The sequence below is a fragment of the Liolophura sinensis genome, chromosome 8, assembly GCF_032854445.1.
Source record: "Liolophura sinensis isolate JHLJ2023 chromosome 8, CUHK_Ljap_v2, whole genome shotgun sequence".
NCBI classification, from domain to species: domain Eukaryota; kingdom Metazoa; phylum Mollusca; class Polyplacophora; order Chitonida; family Chitonidae; genus Liolophura; species Liolophura sinensis.
The window spans coordinates 37,553,492-37,571,323 of record NC_088302.1 but is presented as its reverse complement, the minus strand read 5'-3'; the positions used below and the strand labels follow the sequence as shown (position 1 = coordinate 37,571,323).

Sequence of the window (17,832 nt, the reverse complement as noted above, 5' to 3'; positions counted from 1 at the left end):
CAAAATATGGTGATATAGGGACATGCTGTAAAACATTACCTAAAAGTCGAAGGAGAGTGCAAACCTCAGCCTCAGCAAAATGCACAGATTCCCACGATTCACATAGAAAAAAGGTAGAATACTCAGAATTTCTGTCCTATCACTTAACAATAAAGAATTGTTTATATAAATTGCCAGACGCGGAGGCCGATCTGGATCACCACTAGTATTTACTGAACTGGCCCTTAACCCAAGATCAACCTGCGCATGAAATTCCATCAACATCAGTGCATAATGTGTTTTCTGTAAAATGCTGTAAAAAACATACATAAAGGCAGACAGGCAGACAGGGAGACAATCAAACAGGCAGAAAATCAGACAGACACACCAAATTACCTCTTTTGGCGCACGTGCTATAACATAAGATATATGAATAATTTCATATAAAAGAGTATGCATTGTCTATCCCAGACTTCAGAATAATTGGTTACAAAGCTAGAACATGTATTAAAATAACGTAAGATGCAAGGGGAAAGGTTGTATTCAAGAAAACAGCGTAAAAAAGCTTGTTTTCAAGAAAACATGTAAACGTTATGGGGTATCTTTTCCCGCGGAACTGTGGTTAGGTTTCAAGCCGACTTGACTATGGTTCTCTTGCAGTAAATAAAGACTACGTTACAAGATTTCCGTCTAAAAGCAAAAATAGATTTGAATAACAGACTAACAGAATAACCCACGACTCCGTTTACTTCATGCGGAGCGCTCCTGTGGTCTAATGGTTAAAGCGTCGAAGTCGGGAGACCCGGTATCAAATCCAGGTCGATAAAAATTTTACTTGTTGCTACTTCATTTGGCGCGCAGGAAACAGGACTTGTTCGACCAGTGTCAATATAATGTCATTGGTGTCTTCGGCATGAGACTTCAGTGGCGATAACATTTTGGCGACATGGACAAGGCACAGTATATGTGTATACTCCTCGTCGTCATATGACAACAACTGACAAGTACGATGTTAAACCCCAAGTTTACATGCATACATACATACATCATACATACATCATACATACATACATACATACATACATACATACATACATACATACATACATACATACATACATGGGGCCTCCGTGGCTCAGTCGGTTAGCGCGCTAGCGTAGTGAGCCAGAAGCCTCACACCAGTGCGGTCGCTGTGAGTTCAAGACCAGCTCATGCTGGCTTCCTCTCTGGCCGTACATGGGGAGGTCTGCCAGCGACCTGCGGATGGTCGTGGGTTTCTCCCGGGCTGTGCCCGGTTTCCACCCACCATAATGCTGGCCACCGTCGTATAAGTGAAATATTCTTGAGTACGGCGTAAAACACCAATCAAATAAAATAAATATATACATACATACATACATACTTCAGGTGGAAACGGTTCCCTATCGATAACATCATACAAAATAACCAAAGATGACATGACATTATGTTTCAGGGTTAATACGTCTGCAGCAGCTCTTTCAAGAGCTAAACTCTGCTGAGTACAGGGATTTGGACGTGGACGTGAAAAAAGTCACCAGCGCGGAAAGTGTCTTTGCAAGTTTAAAACAGATAGATTTGGAAGATGAGAAGGATCACGTGAATATACTATTGGATTTGCCGATAGAAAAAACCGAAAAGCTCCTACATCTAATGGTAAGTAAGTTTCGTCAGACTCTTCAGACGAAGTGTAAGAAGTTAGTTAGCATCCACTTCAAACAGCTCCCAATCGAGCTGTTACTCTATGCGAAACATTCCATTGCACCCTAACGCCCCTAATTTCCGTTCTTTCTAAGAAAAAAAAAACACAAGGTGTATTTTTTGGACTGGATTGCCTTTGACATTTTAAAACAATATCCAAGTTCTGATTACTTTAGATTAGCACGGCGGTATTGTTGCAAGCACCATTCCTTTTTTTTGCTAAACTAGATTACATTTAAGTGTTTGTGATATTCTTTCTTGTCTAATTTAGCTGCTGCTTTTGTTTCAGGGAAATGATCAGTCCATAAACAGAGGGTCATTTAATTTCTTCATTGGGGGACTGGTGAGTATTTTGAATCTCTTTCTCTCTGTCGTATCGCATTTCTTATAGCGAGCAATGCTGTGCATAGAACAGCCTTCTTCGCAAGTCCCTGGTGCTTTGCTTGTCGAGTATAGATCGCACGCATGTCCACACATTCCATCAAGCCTCGGGCTCTGCGCTCATGAATAATACATGGATTATGGACAAATTCTGTGGAATGCACAGGCGTCAAATGTACAAAGCAATGGCCCGCTGTGAATGTTTGCCATCAACAACATAAAACACAACCATCGCATGGCTTCCGTTCTGCATTAGGTACACGTAAAAAAAAACAATATCACCCATTTGTGTTCTTATTTCTGCCTTTTAATCAGGTGGCTTGATCATCAGAGTTTGATAAATATATATTAAGGAATTCTTATATTCCAGAAAACTGAAACAGAAATAAAATCGAATAGTGCCTCAGACCATTTGGGTACGATATGTACCTTTTTTGTATCATTTCAAGCTTGTATAAGACCATAGCCTTCATTCCAAACACGCGAGGGAAAATGGTAAAGTATTAGTAGGAGTGGGTGACATAGGGTGGAAAACGAGTGTCTCTTTGGAGCTGGCTTATTATGCATGGTTTTTATCCTGTAATGTTCTGCAAATATTATCTGGTTTAGAATATAGGATAGTACACCAGATATGTTTTTTTTGTTGCTCTGTAGATTCCACTAAAACTAATATTTAGCCACTAACATTCCACCATTGTGGAATGCTACAGTCGCGTGAAATAGCGCATATCAATCGAATTACCCAGTTTGACTTGTGAATGCGACTTGAGTTTCTTCAGATGGTTAAAGCTTTGATTCACTGCAAATGTCAGGCCATTGACCAATGAGAACGTTTGTTCAACTCCAGCTCTCTATGCTTCGGCTGCTGTTTTATGTTGGGAGATTTATCAGATACCTGGCAAAGGTCGGTGATTCACTAAAGCATTTCAGTTTCCTGTACATGATGTACCTGATCTCCAACGGCGTTAAAACTTAATTAAATAAATAAAAATATATTCATACCTCTATTTATTTATTTGATTTGTGTTTTACGCCGTGCTCAAAGATATTTCACTTATATGACGGCGACCAGCATTATGGGTCTAGATCATAATGTAAACAATAAGGTTCTCAGTCGCTTTTAAATAGACAATCTTGAAGCTCACTAAAAGTACATAACTACGATGCCAGACTGACTGATTTGACTGCTCTTGTACTTGTTAACATGTTTTTGGTTTGGCACTAATGCTACAGCACGGTACTGAACAAGTTTCTCGCACAGTAACACATAGATTTACACCTTGTGGTGCTGCCAAGCTGCTGCGCGCCACTGCGTGGTAACCTTACGGTACTGTGTGCCTTACGTTCTAGCACAATAGCATATAGATTTACACTTTGTGGTACTGCCCAGCTGCTGCTCGGCACTGCATGGTAACCTTACGGTACTGTGTGCCTTACGTTCTAGCACAATAGCATATAGATTTACACTTGTGGTACTGCCCAGCTGCTGCTCGGAACTGCATGGTAACCTTACGGTACTGTGTGCCTTACGTTCTAGCACAATACCATATAGATTTACACTTTGTGGTACTGCCCAGCTGCTGCTCGGCACTGCGTGGTAACCTTACGGTACGGTGTTGCTCACTTGCTCACACAGTAACACATAGATTTACACCTTGTGGTACTGCCCAGCTGCTGTGCGCCACTGCGTGGTAACCTTACGGTACGGTGTTGCTCACGTGCTCGCACAGTAACACATAGATTTACACCTTATGGTACTACCAAGCTTCTGCGCGCCACTGCGTGGTAACCCTACGGTACTGTGTGCCTTACGTTCTAGCACAATAGCATGTAGATTTACACTTTGTTGTACTGTCCATCTGCTGCTCGGCACTGCATGGTAACCTTACGGTACTATGTACCTCACGTACTCGCACAGTAACACGTAGATTTACAACTTGTGGCACTGCCAAGCTGCTGCGCGCCACTGCGTGGTAACCTTACGGTACTGTGTGCTTTACAACCCCACACTACTCAGCAGGTGTCGTACGGTAACGTGTGTCTGTCATTAAACATGTGGTAATGACATGAAACTGCGACACAGTATAGAGCAACTCCCAAACAATGCTGCCTAGCCCTTGGATCTTTATGAACAGTACTGCACGGGTTAGGTGTAAATGTCTTTGTACGTGTATATGGCTCTTGAGTCAAGCAGAACAATTGTTAGGATTGCCATTCTTATATGAGACCTCTTGGATAAGACTGAAAAAATATCTGGATAACGATTTTAAGCTTAAAAATCAAGTGAAATTCATCAGAAAAGTGGACAGGGTCCTACTGTTATGAGTATAAAAGTGTGACCGAATATTGTATTCGCTTAAACGTGGACAGGTAAAAAAATAGGAGTGCAGGCAGTGGATTGAGAGAGTTTTAATGTCGTAGAAGAACACCTCACGTTCACATGGATTTATTTCAACAAAGAGCAAGAAGATTGATAATCTTCATAAACAACCTTTCTTCTTGCTGTCAATGGACCGGTGTTAGTTTAAATTTGTGCGAATCGACTGTGACAAACGGGTTGTTTTTCAATGTTTTCAGGGTCTTTTGGAATTGAATTTAACACGTTATCAGAATGGAGGACTAAATATTATCGGCTACCAGATGGTGGATTTTTCAAACCTGCACGTCAAGGTATTTCTACAGCACTGGGAACAGTTCGATCCTAGGAATTGGCCTGGAGCGGGCAGTCAGAAAATAACGGTAAGTATCTGTTTTCAGAGAAGATAAATTAGTAGAGTTCAAGGTTATTGTCACAGAGGGTTACAGACCAATAAGACCCCAGGAATTGAACTGTTACTGTAGTAATACAAAGCCAATCATCTGACCTGGTTAATGCCAAGCGTGCTGGTGTCACTTGGTGTGGAACTGGTGTCAAAATTCATGTTTTGTTTGAACCGTTAAAAGTTTATTGTGTAGTGTTCTCTTCTTTAGTTTCAGTTAGTCTGTTTTTCATGAAGGCAAGAAGAGTGGGGATTATATAAAACTGCATATTTTGTATGGATTCAATTTACGAATTTGAACATGTTTTGTTTCCAAAACGGTATGAAATGTTCGGAATGGAACTCTTTTGTTGTCAAAGGTAAAAGCAGTCCTACTGTGCCATGTGACTTGTGCAAAATGTTAGGCAACCTTTGCTGACATTAACTTACTGATCACCTGTCTCACCCTGTCCCAGAAGTACAAACCACACCTATTTTCTTTAGGAACTTCTCAGTTTAACAAACGGCCATTTTGTCAATTTTCTCCATCGTTCGCCTAGTCTAAATTTTATGAAACTTTTTTTAATTCACCCATATTATAGCAAATATGATCAAAATAGTTGCCTAACATTTTTGACAAGTCACATAATACACTTGGATTTTTCTACCTTTTCTGCTGTCTAACGTTCGTAGAAGGTTACTTCTCTTCCACGAATATAATGTTTACATATATACGCCAGACGTGAGAAAGTTAGTTAGTAACTTCTCAAAGGTCAGTGCAAGTTAAACCCTGGGCTCTTTAAATGTCTCTCTCCATGAACGTGACCGCAATCGTATCTGTGAAAATTCTTGCGTCAGTCAACAATTAAATAAATATATAGATAAATATTTCAAATGAACTTCTGTGAAGTAAACCACGTGGGCTGACATTTAGCAGCTACATTTTCTATAGCTAATGTATCTGACGAACGTTGAATATTGAATCCACTTTATTTTCACAAAGTCAATGAAAATTACTGATCTTTTGGATAAAATCATTTTAAAACGCAATAAACAAGTTTCTCATACTTTATATGTGATAAACCATAATCTTCAGGATGGCGTCCATGTTTTTCCCAATTTTAATCCCCACATGGCTATCAAGTAGTTTGTGGAATCTGAGCTTGATCATTGTTATGGTCACACGAGAATGACTCTTACTGAGAAGTGATGCGATCTGATTGTATTACACTCCGCAGTCGAAATCGATATACACTTGACTTCGAAGAGTCGAGGAATGCTTTCTCACTGAGGTTTTTCAATGAAACTACGAAGGCTTCCAGGCATACCACTGAAGTCATTGTTCTCACAGAGACCTACTATTTAATCTGTATTAGGTATAATAGGGCCTGTATGTTTTTAGAAGTATGAACTAGGTCAACCATAACGTATATGTGGTCTCACTGGACAAGAAAATGGTTTAATATATTTGGTCAACAAATGAAACTTAGTTCATGAAAAGGGCATTGGTTTTCTGTTTAAAGGTGGACAGGGCATGGATTGTAAAGGTATATTGTATATTGTAACGATGACCACGGAAATTAGTCAGGTGTGGATGGAAAGTGGATATCGAGAATTGTCTGCAAGCCTGCATCGGACGCAAATTTTCCATCAAAACCTTGCAGTTTTTAAAAGACTTTTAGCACAAGGCGTAATACACAGTTGCCTGATGGCCATTTCGGTGGAAAACATTCCTTGAACATTCAGGTGGATATCAGTTTTCAGATAGTCTGATCTTCTGAAACTTTTCCTTGAAAGCTGTAAAAAAATCATGGATTTCTTACACGATCGTTACACTTCGAACAAAAACCGATGCAAACCTGATACGAAAAAATGATTTTAGAGTTTCGTGTAAATTAGCTGGATATGTAGATTATTTATGAAGAGAAATCCCAAATAAACACGGCGAACCAAAGCTAAAATACAAAAAGGTATTTTTTCCTTCATTTACTTTCCATCTTTTTTTCACATTAATGGGCACATAGGGGAAAAGACAAATATTGTTGGCATTTGTTTGATCCACAGTAAAACGTATCGAAGCGTAACGTAGCACCTCTTCTGGGCAATGCTTGGAATTATATTATTTATTTAATTATAGTGTTTTACACCGGACGCGTCCAGACAAAATACCCTTGTTTAGAGCAGATACATATTCCAGTATGGGTGCTGTGATACGCGCAGATAAGTAACTCGTTGTGCTACCCATGACCCGATCTCGCCTCCAGTTTCGATTATATCACACTTTTCTACACTGGCAAAATCCACAAGCTATCAGCTTCCCCGGCAATTTACTTTCCAGTTTCATTCCCCGGGGTTTAAAAGCCTCCAAGCGGAAGTCAGTAAGGAGAATGTCAACCGCTGTTTTGCAGAAAAAGCTTGTTGGTCATTACAGATGTCATTTTCTTCTGTCAACTTGTTCCTCTCTGCGCACTTCATATATATGTTAACTAATATGATAAACATCTTTATTAATTTTATTTGATTGGTGTTTTACGCCGCACTCGGGAATATTTATAGAAAACTATATACATATAAACTTATATAGGTGAGTATATATGTCTCCGGCCATGATTTGGTTTTGATTTACCAGAAAGAAACTAATGTATATCCATTCTCTTTAAACAAATAACAAAACGGTGTGAGCGTATCAGGAATAGATCAGTTGTTGTTATAAGCCCATTCTGTAAACTATTAACTGATTTATTTCTTTTTCTAATGGCGGATTTCCGAATGTGAATTATGTTTGCTCCTCTTATAGGTCTCGTTATGTTCTGTTCACTGAGAATCTCATCAAATCTAGCTATTGCGTGGGACAACGTAGGCGGCTAAAATCGATTTCCCTGCAGTCAACAATTTCTATAGATAGTTCACTCCTCTTTTGAAGCATTCCATTGTTTTTCGAACCATTCTTTAGAACATAAGTTATAAACCAGAGGGTGGTTCACAACTGCTGCCACTTTTTAAAAATCTTGTGATTATTTTGTTTGATTGAAAGTGTTATTAATTATTAAAAAAGAAGAAAAGTGGACATTTTCAAAGTGCTTTTCCTAGCAAAATTTTATAGCGGCATCTCACCCCAGGGAGGTAAATTGTGGGTACAACAATGGTACAACTTAGGACAGATACAATGTGTTGGATTTTGTTTTCGGACAACTCTGTATAACGGTACAAAAATCTTTGTGAGCGGGGAGTAAATAATAAAAGCGTTTCGTTTCCATGCCTAAAAAATCACAATATCGGTGTCGATGAGCAACTAAATTGTTCCCTATGTTATGTTGTTGCAGTATGAAGCGGCATTAGCTATCGACGCCGTACACCTGTTTACAAAAACAATGCACCCTATTTTAAAGATGGATGGGAGGATGTTTCGTGAGAATACGAGATACAGCTTGACCAACAGTGGCCGGAACATGGGAACCAAGTGCATGGCTCACCCAGTCATGCCGTTTGGCCAAGGAATTCATCTAAAGCAGGCCATGAGGGAGGCAAGTGTGTACATCTTTGATCAGAGAGCTGTTCCTTTCCAGTGACTTAACACATGGCGTCACAGCCTCGTGTGCTTACACATGTAATATCAATATTTCACAATGGAGGCTTGACAAAGGGTCTGGCGCCCGTTTCAAAAAGCGCACTTAGCGATACATGCACGTAATATACATGGCGGCCAGTATTGTAGGTATTACGTCGCCATGATAGTTTCGTGAACGTAGCGCTATGTGCGCTTAGTGAAACGGGGCCCAGATTTCAAGTACATGAAGTATTGACATCATGCCTGAAGTTTCTTTGATCAAGATTTTAAGAATAATTATTATGAGAGCTTAGACTTTCTAATGCGGCGTATAATGATGTATGAGGATTACAAATTTAAAAAAACAAAACAGAAAACAAATACATAAAAATTCCATTCAAGTTTGCAAAATGTGTCAGATTTGGTATGAAGAAATGCTCTTCATAAAATTAACAAGATTTGAAAAAAGGTAGTGAGTATTATTCATTGTTCCAAGACAGATGAAAAAATGTATCATTTTTGTTTTTGATCAACGTTTTGCTGAATAACTATTTTGTTTCCTGAGCCTTATCTATTACATCCGTCAAGCTACAATACACGTCATTAAACTGTATTGAGTAATACCTACATTTGTGGATATCATCATATCTATATACGTATGTTAATCACAAATAGGTTCAATGAATAATGTCAAATTCCCCTTTGTCTCCCACCAGATAGAGTTCGAAGGCCTGACGGGCACGGTGTCTTTTGACGAATATGGCTACCGCAAAAACATAAGCCTGACCCTGATGGAATTGACCATGAACAGAGGAATGGCAAAGGTAACATGAGGGGCACACTGCAAGTGTTACCAGACATGGGTAGAAAAACGTATGGCTGCAATGGCTGAGCAACAGAATGGTTAGGAGTCGGTGTAAGCGTAACAAAAGCGCATGTTTACAGACCTAAGTAACAGAATGATTAGGCGTGGGTGTAAGTGTAACAAAAGCGCATGGTTACAGACCTAAGTAACAGAATGATTAGGCGTGGGTGTAAGAGTAACAATAACACATGGCTGCAGGCCGAGGACACACATCTCGTTGGGAGTGGGTGTCTTTTCATGCATTTACATGCTCAACCTCTGTTATGCCTCTTGAGAATTTTTCAGTGATTGTTAAGTAACAAGGAAATAATCGAAATTAGCCAAGAATAACTTGTTTTTGCCTTGCACTGGGGCATTCCCGGGAATGGAGACGCTGACATAGGCCAATATATATTTGTATGTGATTGGTCGCCGAATGTGATCGAGGGGAGACAACTCCAATCGTGACCAGTTGAAAAATTTTAATCTTACGTCTCAGATTTTGCGATTCACATGTGAATCATAAGATGTCAAACTCTGATGGCCTATCACTAGTCTTGTTTTGATTTATAATTTAAAATTTTCATCAATACGTATTAAGAAAATCGACATTTCCGTATTGGAATTTTATATCTAGATGAAGAAATAGTAAGGAAATAATATTTTTTTTACAGGTAAAAGACACAAATAAAGTTCAAACTATTATAAGATCATCCTTCTTCATTATTGAAAAGTAAAAAAATATAAGACAACAAATAAAAACCAATACTCCTGATGGGATTTTTGTGTATCTTGATGCGTTTAATCATTTTATGACTTTATGGGGAAAGAGGTATTTTTTTGATTTCTAGTTGAAATGACGCCATAAATATTTATTCTCTTTCACAGATTGGCCAGTGGCGTGGAAAGTTAGAAAAACTAAAGCCTCAAATCTGGCGACAAGAGAAAAATGACACAAGAATACAGCGCATAACAACAATATTGGTAAAAATTCAAATAATTACTTTCAAAACATCTTTTTAATCCTATATTTTTTATGCTATTCTTAAACTCTAACTATAGAATTTTCCTCCGGAGTTAATAGTTGAATGCATCTTTTTCCCACTCTTTTCCCCATAAGCTATATCAGTAAATATTTAGTTTCGCACATTTTCAAATAAAGAGCTATGACTTTTTGTTTTTTGTTCTTTTAAACCCTTATTTCAGACTGAGCCGTACGCCATGGAGCATAAGGCGCCTTTCAAGGATGGAAAAGTTCCTACGGGGAACGACCGCTATTATGGTTTTTGTATAACTCTAGCCGAAAAAGTGGCAAAAATTGTACACATGGACTACATAATACAAGTGGTTAAGGACGGTAAATATGGAAAACTGCTTTCAAATGACACATGGAATGGAATGGTCGGAGAATTGATCAGACACGTAAGTTCTCTTCATTTCCAAATCCATTGTTTTGTATAGTTAGGTACAGATCTAAATTTATTTGAGTATGTCCAGCAATCATGTACGCAGCCATTATACAGCCAGTTTACAAAAAAGACCCATGTTCATGGCATGGTTCTCGAAGACATATTCACCGGCCCCGATAGCTCAGTTGGTAGAACGTCCTCTTCGGGGTGTGGGCGTCAGATCCAGGGTTAATGCTGGGTCGGGTCACACCTTAGACCCCAAAAGAGGAAGTTGGAACTTCCTCGTTTGGCGTTCAGCATTAAGGGGATAGTGCAACGACTGGTTAACCCACACACAACTGGTGCACTCTAAGCACTCCTTCTGAGTGCTTTTGACTGAAAGATTGTAAAGTACCACATCAAACCTCAAGCACTCACTCACTCACTCCCTCGAAGACATGTTCGTGAGTGCATGCTCGTGCATACAGGTTCGTGCAAAATATCTCTGGAACTCTCACTGTTTTTCATGGATGTACATTTATTTTTTGCCATAAATGTCACAGATATCTCAGTGTAACTTTCGAAACCGATATACCTAATTTGATTTATTTGATTTGATTGGTGTTTTATGCAGCACTCAAGAATACTTCACTCATACGACGCCAGCCTGATTTGAACTGTGCATTATAGGTAGCAGAACAGATATTTCTATACCAGACGTTAACCATAATGGACATTCCTGGTCAAAAATACGTAAAGGTTACATTGATATTTTTCAGAAAAAAAAAAACAATTGAATTTTTAAGGCTCATATCACATATATTCAATTTGTAAACGTATGTGGGTTATGAAAGTACCATTATTTGTTTACTAAGGCAAATATTGAAAGCACATGTTCATATGTATATGCCATTAATCAACATAAAATCCATTAATCCGTATGTCTTGCTTCAGGAAGCCGACATTGTGATTGCGCCGTTGACAATAACAGCTATTCGTGAGACTTATATCGACTTCACCAAGCCCTTCATGAGTCTTGGTATCAGTATTATGGTGAAGCGACCAGAGGACCAGGAGCCCAATGTCTTCTCCTTTATGGATCCTTTGTCTTACGAGATCTGGATGTGTATTATATTCGCTTACATCGGAGTCAGTGTTGTGTTGTTCCTGGTCAGTCGCTTCAGTCCTTACGAATGGCACGTGGACGACGAGTCCGGCATAAGCAATGACTTTACAATTTCCAACAGCTTGTGGTTCTCCCTGGGAGCTTTCATGCAACAAGGTTGTGAAATTTCGCCTCGGTAGGTGTTATAACTGAGATTTAGATTTCAGATTCAGAATGGGGTTTTGTGTGAGATTCAGATTTCAAACTCAGATTGGGGGTTTTGTGTGTGATTCAGATCTCAGATTCAGACTGGGGTTTTGTGTGAGATTTAGAATTCAAATTCATATAGGGGGTTTTGTGTGAAATTTAAATTTCACATTCAGATTCAGATTTCAAATAGAAGTTTCAAGTTCAGATTTCAGATTCCGATTCAGTTTTCTAAATTTCACAATTTAGATTCAGATTTCAGATTCGGTTACATTGCATCCGTCCCAACATCTGTGGGCTATGGGGAAACAGTATTACACAAAGTACATAGCAAAGATGCCCAAGAGTGATTAACATGAGAGCCGAAAATAGTCGTCATCAACAATATTTGCTCTATTAAGTAAAATTAGATTCGGCAAGGGAACATCGTATTCGGCTAAAACTGGATCCATTCCAAGGTAGATTAGAAACTATGGCAGTAACGGTTCAAGGGAGACAACCCGTACCATGCAAGCATAATGTAGAGAAGTAATACAGTGTGCAATGTCAGCAACGACAAAATCAAAGACAAGCAACAAACTGTTGTCTATAAAAGGAGGTTTATGAGCTTTGTAGTTATGATAATTAATTTGCTGAAATTACATCTGTCGATCAACTGGGCTGACAAAGGTTTAGGTTTAACCCTGGAAGTCTCAACACCAGCTGTTATTCACCTTACATTAGCTGTGTAATTTCATTTAACTTACATTTACTTATTTGATCAGACCTCTTTGGCTCCACTTAACTGATAAATACTTATTTGAAATCAAATGTTTATGGAAAAAACTATTGCCTTAAATCAGTGAAAGTTCGTCAATGACTTGCCTAACTCTAATGGTTTATTCCGGGCACTTCCGTTTCATCCACTGATAAACTGACCTCCATTGTATTATAATAAAATATTTTTGAGTATGTTTTTAAATAAAAGAATAGAACAAAAAATGAAATCATTTATAGGCCGAGAGAATAAATCAACTGAGAATAGAGAACAGTATTGCTCAGAATTCAGGAGGCATTCATTCATTATAATGAATGGCTTGTTCAGCTTAAAGCAATACGGGACAAGCTGTGTAGTCCAATATTCATCCTTGCCTTTGTCATGACGTTTTTGGTCAAAGTACTCAAAGTGACAAAGTACTCTTGCATTACAAGAATAATCAGGCTACCTTGGACGCGAATCACCACTGAGCGAAAATGGTAACCTCATTCCAATTATTACCAATGATAAATAATGAATTATGCAAATTTCTCATGCTCCAGTCGCCCCACTGTTTATCTCACTTGTCGCCTTGTTGCAGGTCGATATCGGGTAGAATTGTAGGCAGTGTCTGGTGGTTTTTCACCCTGATCGTGATCTCGTCCTACACGGCTAACTTAGCGGCCTTCTTAACAGTGGAGAGGATGTCCTCACCCATAGAATCAGCCGAAGATTTGGCAAAACAGACTGAGATACAGTATGGCATTGTCAAGTCAGGCTCCACCTACGATTTCTTCCGTGTAAGTGTATGTGACAGCCAAAAATCTGCATTGGTATCAGAATGAAACGGTATAGTAAACATTGATCGGCACTAGGCCTAATGGAAATTTGCTTTTGCCTTCGTACACTCGCAATACGTTAAGACAGGTATTCCAGAAAAAGAGGGCAAAATTTGAATTTTAAAGGCTTATACACATTTACAGTTTTCCAACTGTATATGAACTATGGAAGTATTCTTTATTGAATTGCATATTTAGGCCGTGATTAGAAATATTCTACTTATTTGACGCTGGTCACATACTGAAATGCTCATAACTCACACATGGACACCTAATTAATAATATAATTATGTTGAGAACTGAATTCGAGTTTAGATGGGCAGATCATTACACTTTTTCATCAGATCGTACTTTATGTTTGTTTTCCAGCATTCAAAAATTGCCTTGTACCAGAAGATGTTCGCTTATATGACCTCCCAAAACCCGTCAGTGTTTGTCAGCAGTGAGGCAGAAGGTGTGCAGAAAGTAAAGGATTCCGAGGGAAAATATGCCTTTTTACTGGAGTCAACAACGAATGATTACTACAACCAACGCCAGCCCTGTGACACCATTAAAGTTGGAAGTAATCTTGACTCCAAAGGGTTTGGAATTGCTACACCGATTGGATCGGAAATGAGGTTGGTAGAAAACTATGCAATGTCTAAGACTAAGACTAAGAAAAGCTATGAATTTCATCAGATATCTGTCTCTTAGTTTCAGAAGATATTTATCTTTAGGTTTCACAGGATATTTAGATCTTAGTTTCATCAGGGGTTTTGATCTGAGTTTCATCCGGTGCCTAATTGTGAGTTTCGCCAGCCGCCTAGCTCCAAGTTTCACCAGTTGCCTCGTCCTCAGGTTCATCGGGTGTCTTGCTTTGTATTTCACTCGATTTCATCCTGACCTTTTGACCCATAGGTCCGTTTGGAAAATGATCTGAATAAATGCCAATCGTTTCGTTTTAAAGATAACACAATAGGTAGTATATGACCACAATGTCAGCTTATGAGGCGTACAAACTCAACATTTCAGAGACCATTTAACCTTGGCTGTGTTAGAACTGCGAGAAAACGGAGAGTTGAGACGAATGACTGATTATTGGTGGAAGGAAAAAGGAGAGTGTAAGATGTTTGATACAACGTTAAAAAGGGTAAGAACATTTTATCAAACTATGCGTTTTGAATGAATAAATGATTATGGCTTAACGCCACATCGGCAATATTTCAGCCGTATGGTGGCGACTATGCGTTTTGATACAGCGTCTTATTAAAAGGTATTTGAATTACAACTGTCTTCCCAATGACTAGTTTCATTTTCAAAGGTATGTAGAGTAGATATCACGCAACATTTCACGCACGTTAAAACTAATACAATTAAAGCAAATAATGGAGAGGCGGGTTGGTAGTGGTTGTGGAAAGCACAGAAAATTTCCTAAAGCTTGCCCAAGTTTGTCACAGGTTCGATTTCAGCTATCCACCGAGTTAATTGCGCTAGTTTCCGCGTATTCTATTCCGTTACATCTATTGATATATACAAGATTGCCAATATGCGACTGAAAATTTGTTGAGGTTAGTTCGAAGTCTCCTTAACACCCTCCAAAATAAACACAATAAATATCATAGCTATGTATAATTGTTTGGGAGGCCTCAAGTTATTTTATATGCAATTGTTATATACGTTAGGCAAAAGTAAGCAAAGCTTGGCGCAGGTTACTTACTATATTATGAAGAGGAACATTTACTTACTCACGTGATTACATATTTGTTTATTTCCAGGACTCGGGTCAAAATTCGCTTACATTAGGAAATGTTGCGGGTATATTCTACATTTTAATTGGTGGGTTGATTCTGGCGGTATTTATGGTACTGACAGAACTCTTGTACAAATCCAAAATCGACTCTAAAAGAATGAAGGTAAGCAATGGTTCTTTCTCGCGGGAACATTAAGAAAAATCATTTCATCATGTAATAAAAGAAACGAAAGTCAAGCGTTATCAACATGTTGGCAAAGTGGATGTCATAAAAGAGCCTAATAAAAGATGTATCACAAATGTCAAGTTTTTCCAAACTGAAATGTGCGATTCATATAAACCACCTGCGTAAAAGAGTTATGTTAAAAATAATGCTTATTTAAGATATAACTATAAAATTTAATTTTAAAAACAAAAATTTAAAACAATGATCGTCGATGTATTTTAATAATGATATTAGCAAATAAAATTTTAGTCTTCCAGAGCGCTAGCTAGCATTTCTTGTCAGATCCGTTGAAGCGGTCTTAAATGATAAGTATTTTCTTGGTGATTGTTACTATCTTTGTACCTTTTATTCACGATAGAAGTAAAATAAAATAGCGGTTCTTCTTCTCTTCAAACTGATATCATTGTTTTTTTTTCTTAATGGTGCTATCAAGTCGACTTAAAGAGATTTTGGATTTGTGTTTGCAGACAACGTTTGCATCTGCGCTTCGTTCTAAAACGAGGCTGTCTTTCCGTGGAAAACAAGAGAGTGAAACCCCACATCAGCATCAAAGCGTAAGTCAGAATAATGCGACCACATTTATTGTGTAGTCAGCTGGTGGGGAAGAATAACAAACGTTTCCAGTCAGCTTTCAACAGGTCTATCTTACATCTCAATCACCTTAAATCCACCACAGATGTTTCATGTCAAATATCATTTGTATGTTGTTGTATGAATTGCGGTGTGCCAATGTGTAGTTTAGTTCAAATAATGCGTCTGTCTTCCATATTGAGACAATTTGTTTTTTCCAGCTCCCCTAACCTAGGACAGATTTGTACGAAGAGGATATTATATCGCCTTATACGGCATGTCGCTAGAAAGATTGTTAGGGATTTTCATGAAAAAAATGGCAAAATTGAAGACCAAGTTGGCAAAACACATTGTCTATTCCATAATCAGCAAAAGAAGGCAATTTTCTCCCCATTCGCTGATTTATTATTTGAGTGAGGTGAATTGTAGATTTATTGTCTTCCCTACAGTACTCCTATACGGCCCCGTCTCAAGTGATAAGCCTGGATGGATACGCCACCGAAAATACCCACACACAGGTCTGATAGCGGAGAAGCTGGAAGTATACGAGGGTCGGTGTATATAAAGTTAAGGCAGACAAATCACTGCTGTGTTGGATAATGTGATTTCAGAGTGGAAGGGTGTGTGAAATCATTTTGCATTATCTCAACGTGTAGCATAATCCTTGACAGCAATTATTAGTTATATGGCCATAGCGATGACAACTGAAGCAGTGTTCCTAGGCAATGCAGGTTAGCACATAAGTAAACGTGTAAGACAGATGTGCTTCTGTAGCATTCCTGCAGACAAACGATATATTCGCAATAACTGTATGGCTGTTTGTATTTCCTCACAACATGTGTCATAGTCAAAGAAAAATCTTTGTATGCCCAAGACGTGTTGAGGCTTCTTCGAATAATTTTATCCGACATTTCAGAAATGTGAATATATGTAAAAGAACCAAACATGCATAACATACGACATTTTCTCACTAATATTCACAGCTGAATAAACGCATATTTTCTCATTAATCGTGGGTCCCCGTTTTGCCCTTTGCACGCATCCACAGAGGTAAATGTTTAATTGTAAGTTTGTTCACGCTTTCTTTGTGAAAACGTGGCTCACACCTGGAGATATTATCACAGAATTGATACCCTCTAAAGCAATAATGTGAATCTGATTTAGTGTTTTGCGGTTTGTTGAGCTGTGTACATTTCTTTACTGTGTTAACTTCATGTCTACAGAACGAGGTTTCAGTCTGGTTTGGAATCATTATTTCGCTATTGTATGCTACAAGGAATGTCCTCTTTTATTAAATTTACTTGTATTTTGTCATGCATTTGGTTATTCACTTTAACATGTTTTTTTCTTGTCTTGCCTGTCTCTGCCAACAGTCATACATCCAAGCTGTGTTTACCATCCATGCTAGCTACTTTGCATAGGCGTTAGTCGCCATGTGGTTTCACTGTTGCCTACGTCTGTTTTCAACAGTTCTGTGTTTCTATATGCATAGTACATAACAATACAGAATCGTGCAGCTGCTGTCTCGAGTTAAAGTTTGAATCATACTTGAAGATAAGTTGTTTGATTACTGGTTTAATTCCTATTAATGGCAAAACTCTTATTTGCGCATATTATACTGGATCTTATTCTTTTAGCATGTACCCGACACCGATCGGCTGAAGCAAGGTTAATTTTCCAACGTCATGTAAAACTATATTGTAGAGAGTGGTTTTTGATGCCATTAGTTTTCTGCATTCCTAAATTACCTAGTTAAATTACAGTCTGCTGTAACAACTGTTTAACTAATTGTGCGAATTCTTATAGAGTAAGGTACATTGTATT

General features: G+C 38.4%; 1 protein-coding gene across 1 annotated transcript in view; it reads left to right on the top strand.

The window, feature by feature from the left end:
* The window catches only part of LOC135474102 (glutamate receptor-like), a 32,482-nt gene extending 14,979 nt beyond the window's left edge, over positions 1-17,503 (top strand). The window contains exons 4-17 of the mRNA XM_064754106.1: positions 1,454-1,653; positions 1,988-2,041; positions 4,657-4,818; positions 8,141-8,345; positions 9,085-9,188; positions 10,097-10,192; positions 10,415-10,630; positions 11,551-11,897; positions 13,246-13,444; positions 13,853-14,100; positions 14,495-14,612; positions 15,238-15,375; positions 15,906-15,992; positions 16,458-17,503. Of these exons, the coding sequence (XP_064610176.1) occupies positions 1,454-1,653; positions 1,988-2,041; positions 4,657-4,818; positions 8,141-8,345; positions 9,085-9,188; positions 10,097-10,192; positions 10,415-10,630; positions 11,551-11,897; positions 13,246-13,444; positions 13,853-14,100; positions 14,495-14,612; positions 15,238-15,375; positions 15,906-15,992; positions 16,458-16,532 (2,249 nt within the window). The 3' untranslated portion in view covers positions 16,533-17,503. The remainder of the gene's footprint in view (positions 1-1,453; positions 1,654-1,987; positions 2,042-4,656; positions 4,819-8,140; positions 8,346-9,084; positions 9,189-10,096; positions 10,193-10,414; positions 10,631-11,550; positions 11,898-13,245; positions 13,445-13,852; positions 14,101-14,494; positions 14,613-15,237; positions 15,376-15,905; positions 15,993-16,457) is intronic.
* Positions 17,504-17,832: the final 329 nt, after the last annotated feature.